Source organism: Lygodium microphyllum, chromosome 6 (genome assembly GCF_053477565.2).
Source record: "Lygodium microphyllum isolate KBCC chromosome 6, Lygodium_microphyllum_v1.1.10, whole genome shotgun sequence".
Classification (NCBI taxonomy): Eukaryota; Viridiplantae; Streptophyta; class Polypodiopsida; order Schizaeales; family Lygodiaceae; genus Lygodium; species Lygodium microphyllum.
In genome coordinates, this window is record NC_141140.1 from 78,333,913 (window position 1) to 78,340,908 (window position 6,996).

Below are 6,996 nucleotides of genomic sequence, written 5' to 3' on the forward strand. Positions count from 1 at the left end.
TAAGAACTCGGCATTTTTCCAAATGGAAGTCAAATCACTGTTCTTGAATATCTAATATTGATTTCTCATCTACATTTCATCCTGAAACCAAGGGCAAAAAAAAGCTACTAATAGTGATCTCTTACATGCATACACAATTTCAAAACCACAAACATGGGATATACATTTGCATTTACTTCAATTTGCATACAATAATACACCACACATAGCTACACAAAAGCACCTTTTGAAATCATTTATGGACATAGATTGCCTACCCTTGTTACATCATTGTCAAAAAAAGTTAAAGCTGCTGACGATATTGCCAATACGCATGACACTAAACAAGCTAATAAGAAAAGAAAAGCCATGAGTTTCAAAGTTGATGATTATGTTTGGTTACATATTGAAAAGAGACGATTGCAGAGTGTTAAGAAACACCCTCTTGTTAAACTAGTACCTAGATTTTATGGACCTTTCAAAATCATTCACAAGATTAATGACAATGCATTTAAACTAGAACTACCCCCACATTGGAAAATCCAAAATACTTTTCATATCATTTTACTACAAGATTTTAGAGGCCAATTACCTGTTCAACCTATATATGAAAACCCTCCTTTGTTAGAAGAAGAAATTGAAATCCTTGAACTTGAAACTATTCTAGATATTGACTTTATGACCACTAGAACTGGCCGTAGATATTCTAGATATTTGGTTAAGGTTAAAAATCATCCTATTGAATTGCAATGATGCCCACCATTACCTCTTTCAATTTTTCAGGTGCTAGAGCATCTGTGTTGCCGTTTGTGCGCCTTGGCACAAAATAGATTTGGGCTTTCTGTAGCTTCCTCATGAGAGTTTTAGCTTCTCTCATTTTCACAGCTAAGTTATCATTTTTACAAGCACAAATTCCTTTCATTTGCTTAACAGTTAACATAGAATCCCAAAAAACATTAAGTCGAGTGATACCATGTGAGAGACACCACCTCAAACAAAAAAGAAAGGCTTGATATTTAGCCTCATTGTTAGAATGGACATCCTCCAAGATGAAACCTTCTCCCTAAAGTTTGTCACCTTCGAGACTGAATGCTGTTGAAGGATTTATGAAAGCAGAGTCGCAACCACAGAGGACCTTGATAAATCTCAAGATGGAAGATCAATCAAGTGAATAATCCAATATTAGAGTCATCATCAAACTGGCCTTCAACTCTGAATCATGTAATTTCTAATAGCCACAAAGCAATTTCAAAATACATTCAATAAAGTCTGTCTGAGCAAAAACAGTTATAAATTCTGTTTTTTAGTTTATAAGGTTTAAAATAGTAAGTAAGCCACTCTTGGAGATATACAAGGCTTGAGCTTAAACAATACACCCTCGGTTGCTACATCGTGGAGGACAACCAGGGGAAGGCAGTGATCACTGGCTGTTGAAAATGAAGAGACTCACAAGCCATGCTGGGGTATAAGGCAATGATTGAAACAAGCGTCAACCTCAAGATCATCTTTCCAAAAGAAGGGCTTCAAAGTGGCTCCATGCTCTTTCCATTGTGGCCACCAAAACACCTACTGAAGCAGGTTGAAACTACAACACGTCAGGATTTTTCAATGGATGGGAGAAAATATAACATTGAGCTGGTAATCAACAATGTCCTTATGTGGTGTTCCTCTGTAGCGATTTCCATGCCTGCACGAAATGCACAATTCGGCACTCTTCATCAGACGGGTGAAATATAACATTGAACTGGTAATCATCAATGTTCTTATGTGACCATTGCCTGTAGGGCCTGCGCACTTAGGCATTGTTCAGCGGATGGGGTTTAGAATGGAGCTAGTAAAGTGACAACTTTCCTTATCTGATCTTTGCTTGAAGCACATGCTTGATTCGGCGACCTCCTTCGAGGGACAAGAAGAAATTGTTAGAAGCAAAGGTACTGCCCGACCTCTGAGGTTCTTCTGCACAGCTCCCCTACAAAGCACTGATGACTGGTATGGGGGCGTGAGATGAAGACATAGGCATTCCCACGGTTTCGGGTCAGCAAGCAGACGTCCATGGCTCTGTTTCGAAGCTGGACAGCCTTCCCCCCTCCAGTTGATGACTTTCTCTTCCGTTTTCTTGCGTCCTCTGTCTTTGCATTTTGACTTGCAGTTCCAGATGAAGTGACTTAGAGAAACGAATGTCTCGTAGCAATCCAGTACCATGAAGCTTGACAAAGAGGGTTTTTGAGCAGTGCACCCTCCAATCGGCAGCTTTCCATCGATTCATCGGTTCTTCATCATCGCATTGTTTTCTCTCCTCTCGTCACCTTTGCTTTCTTTCCTTTAGGCTTCGCATGCTTGTTCTTCTTTAGGTCCTTGCCTTCTGCTGCAACAGAGTTACCAGCTCTATCGTCCCTCCCTAAGATTGCTCCCTCTGAGCATAATCTCCGGTATGCTGGTATATTTAGCAACTTTCGAAAGCTAATTGAGGATTCCAGAATTGCCGAAATTCCCATGCGCCCCCCCAAATTTGCCATACAGCACGCAGTTTTTTTATATTTATTTAAAACAGAAAAGTGACCCCATTCTCTATTGCCTGTGGTACCATATGTTTTCAAGCAAAGACCAAACATAACAGCATCTGCAGACACTCCTTCACCCTGCACTTGTGTGAGACAGTTCAGAGCTTCTTCAGCAAGCCCCTACTCAGTATATCCGGCAATTAATGCAATCCATGAGACTACATTGCAAACTGGCAGCCCATCAAACACTTGGACTGCTTTTGTAAGAGAGTAGCATTTCCCATACATGTCCACCATTGTACTCCCCATGTATAGCTCTTTCTCAAGTCCTCTCCTAGTTATCTCAGAATGTATGCTATGCCCTGTTTCTAAATCTCCTTCTGTGCCACAAGCTTTTAAGCAAAGAATGAATGTGCTGGTATCCACAAACACACCTTCCAGCTGTATCCACTTGAAGCAAATCAAGACTTCCTCACTAAGCCCGTGTTCAGCATGTGCTGCAACCAAAGCCTTCCATGAAACTGCATCTCGAAGCGGCTGCTTATCAAACACCCTGTGAGCCTCTGCAAGGGAAACACATTTGCTATACATTTTTATCAGAGAATTTCCCACAATCAATTCTCTGTCAAATCCCATTTTTGATATCTCACAATGTAAAGATTGGCCTGAGTGCAAGGCTCCTATGCTACCACAAGCTTTCAAGGTGCATAGAAAAGTAGCTCTAGTTGGAATCACACCCTCATGTTGCATGTCCCTAAAGAGATCCAAGGCAGTGAGACTGAACCCATTTTGAATATATCCTGACATTAAAGCATTCCATGACACTTTATTTCTTTCCAGCAAGCCCTTGAAGACTTTATGCGCTTCATTTAAACTTCCACATTTGACATACATGTCAACCCCACACACAACTTTTAGGTGGATTTCACACCTTGAATGCGCAGCAATACGACATCCACCCCCTCTAATCCTGCGCATCCTCTGGATGGGCCAACTACCCATGATCGTTATCATCAAGATCCACAAACAGATCAATCTCTTCATTATGCATTTCCGGTATATCAACAAGATTATCTGTCATATCATCTTTCTCTTCCATTGGAGTTTCTTCTCGTTGTTCTTCTCTTGCAAGTTCTTCCAATGCATAATCTTCATCATCTCTTTTCTTGAAAATCTTGATTCTTTTTCCAGCAATAGGCACTCTAAGCACTGTCCCATCCAATTCTGTCAACTCATATGTTGCATTATCAAAGACATGTCTGACTATGTACGGCCCAAACCATCTTTTCACCATCTTCCGAAGTGCAATATGCTGATTTTCAAGGCTGCTATCAAAAACTAATACCCAATCTCCCTCTTCTATTGCTCTAGGCCGCAAGCGATGCCTGCTGTCAAACCTATCCTTATTTCTTAGTCTAGCAACCTTCAACCTGTCAATGGCTAGCTGAATATCCTCTCGTCTTCTCTCCAACTGCCGAATCCGAAGAGCTAAGAGCTCTTCTCTCGTCAAATCCTCCTACCAAGGTAAAACTGACCAAGTCAAAGCACAAGTCTCAGTCGGCATAACCGGTTTCTGACCATACATCAACTCTGCGGGCATATATCCTGTGGTAACACTGTGAGTCGTACGATCATCCCACAAAGCAAATGGAAGAAGTCTTGGCCATTCTCCAATCCGTCCTTTGCATGCTTTGGCTAATGCTTTCACTATCGGCGGATGCCCTCTTTCACTCTTCCCATTTCCCTCAGGATTGTATGCTGTGGTTAGAGCCAACTTGATTCCTAGCTGAGAGAAAAACTCCCTAGCTTCATCTGCATCCAATTCACCACGATCCGCAGTGATCTTACCCACACAACCATACCTGCAGAAAATTTCCTCCAATAAGAACTTACACACTGCACTAGTGGTCTTTGTTCTCAAAGATCTGCCTTCAACATGATTGGTAAGATCCTCTCTAGCCAAAACAATGTATCTCATCTGCCATATGACCATAGGCATAGTAACCAAATCAACTATCCACTTATAATGAATGCATAGCGGATAGGTCGGATGAAGCTCATCTCGATGACGCACTGCCGAATACATCTGACAGTCACTGCAAGTCTCTACAAAGTGAGAAACATCTCTATACATGCCTTTCCACCAATATTTCTCCTTGATTTTCTCATAAGTAGCCCACCCTCCTCTATGACCAGCCCAAGGACTCTCATGAAACTCCCTCATCACCTGTAACTGTGTCTCTCTATCGCAGACAACCCGCAAAGGTAATCCACCTCTTTTCTTTGGATGCTTCCAAAGAAATCCGTCCTTGAGAAAATAACCATAGGCTTTCCTTCTAATCTTCTTGAACTCTTCATCTGTCCATTCATCTCTTTTTCTTAGTGTACTAAGATACTTACCAATCTGCAACCAATCTCCAACATAGAGTTCTTCTATGAAAGCCACAATATCATAAACATGACAAACATGATCAACCATAATGGCTGAAATTTCTGCATCATCCTCTTCTGCAAGTAGAGTCTCCTCATCATCATGTCTGGCTCTAAACAACATATCTGCCACCACTGGATTATTCTTCCCTGCTATGTGTTTAAATTCCGGATTTAATGACTTGATGTATGCAATCCATCTCAATATAGCTATATCGGGAGTAGAGCAACTCATAATCATACCAATCAATGGCAAGCAATCTGTCTCTACCACAACTAAAGCTCCAATAAAGTACTCCTTGTCACATTTGAGAGCCGTAACAATCCCCAGTAACTCCCTCTTGATTTGCGGATATCTCATCTGTCTCTCGTTTAGGACTTTCGCCCCAAACCAAATAGCATACCTGTTTCCATCTGCATCATCTTGACCCACAGCCCAACCTATGCCAATTGGACTAGTGTCAACTGTCAATACAATAGGCCTTCCGCAATTATAATCTGCTTTCCTGAGAGTAGGGGCGTTCTGCAATAACTTCTTCAATTTTCGCATGGCTCTAGTGTGGCTCTCATCCCAATAGAATTTCTGCCCCTTTCGAAGCAGCTAATATAAACAATCTACTATGTGTACAAAATGAGGTATCCAAGTCATATAAAACACACAAGCTCCAATGAATCTCCGTACCTCTGAAGTGGTAGAACAATACTCTGCAATCTTGCCTATAGCATCCACCTTATCAGGTGAGGGTTTCCTGCCATAATATCCACACATATGTCCAACAATGACAACCTCATTCACTCCAAAAACGGATTTTTGCCCTGAAAGTGTCAAGTTCACTTCTTCTAACTTGGCCAAAATCTTCTCACAAGCTGAAATATGATCAGCCACAAAGTATCTGCATCCCTGCTCATTTAGACTCTCATTTTTCTCTTCTTCTGCACACCCCTTAATGGGCATATCATCCAAGAAAGGCATGGTAAGCTGAGGTATATAATCACGAAGGACCTTATGCATGGCATTCATCATATGCGCAACAGAATTAGTGGCACCTTGAGGCAAGGTACACATCCTGACAAGCCCAATAGGAGTTCTCATGGTGGTTATGTCCCTGCTTTCCAAAGCCAGCTGAAACTGATCATATCCCGAATACAAATCACCTAAAGAATAGATGGCACGTCTAGCAAATGCTTCTGCAAACTCATCCACAACTGGACCTATACCAACATTCTTGATAGTAACTCTGTTTACTGGCTGCATGTCCTGTATAAATCAGAGAGTACCATTCTTCTTTGGAACCATAAACCACCTGTTTGAGTATGGTGTAGATGAAGGCTCAAGAATTCCCATCCTGATTTTCTCATTCAATAAATCAATCAGCTTTGGCAGGTGTGCTTTAGGCACTGGAATAGGTCGGAGATTCCATGGAATATGAGGAATAGTAAAAATGACCATAGGAGCAACAATATCTGGATTCACACATCCAATCTCATGCGGGAAAAAAGCAAATCCCCTTCCACGTCGCTCAAGCATCTCCTGAAAGCATTGCTTCTCTATGGGTAGCAAGAAATCACCATTTTCAATTTTCAATTCAGCAAGAGTCTCTGCTGAAAATTTATGACCAATATGCTCCGGATTCCTCAAAATTGGTTGTTTGGTAGCCCTCTCTATTTGTTGATCACTGTCAGGTGGAAGCGGTACAGCTACCGACTTCACCTTTTTATCCACAGTTTTGTATTTCGTGTCAACCCTGGCTTCATTATGCTCTTCTGCATTACTCAAATCTTGTTGTAAATCAGCAATTCTGCACTCCAATGGCTGAATATCCTCAGCCCTCTGCTCTATGGACTGCATAGGAACAACCCTAAACTCTGGATGCTGAAAATTTTCAGCAGTAAACTCTGTTGGCTGAAAATTTTCAGCCCTCTGTGTCTCTGTAAGCTGATCATAATCAGCTGGAAACTCTATTTGCTGAATTTCTTCAGCACTCAACACTTTTTGCTGAATCATCTCAGTCTTTGACTCAATCTGTGACACAAAATCTGCAATTTCATGAAACATATCCAGGGATTGCACTAATACATTACTGTG

The 6,996-nt window shown here is 41.3% G+C and overlaps 1 protein-coding gene across 1 annotated transcript; it reads right to left on the bottom strand.

Moving 5' to 3' along the window:
- Positions 1-2,255: 2,255 nt before the first annotated feature.
- On the bottom strand, positions 2,256-3,374 carry LOC148034714 (pentatricopeptide repeat-containing protein At2g34400-like). The gene is made up of 2 exons (XM_087680701.1): positions 2,712-3,374; positions 2,256-2,618 (listed from the first exon to the last, which is right to left on the bottom strand). Exons 1-2 carry the CDS (start codon positions 3,372-3,374, stop codon positions 2,256-2,258), a joined length of 1,026 nt encoding a protein of 341 aa, XP_087536827.1.
- Positions 3,375-6,996: the final 3,622 nt, after the last annotated feature.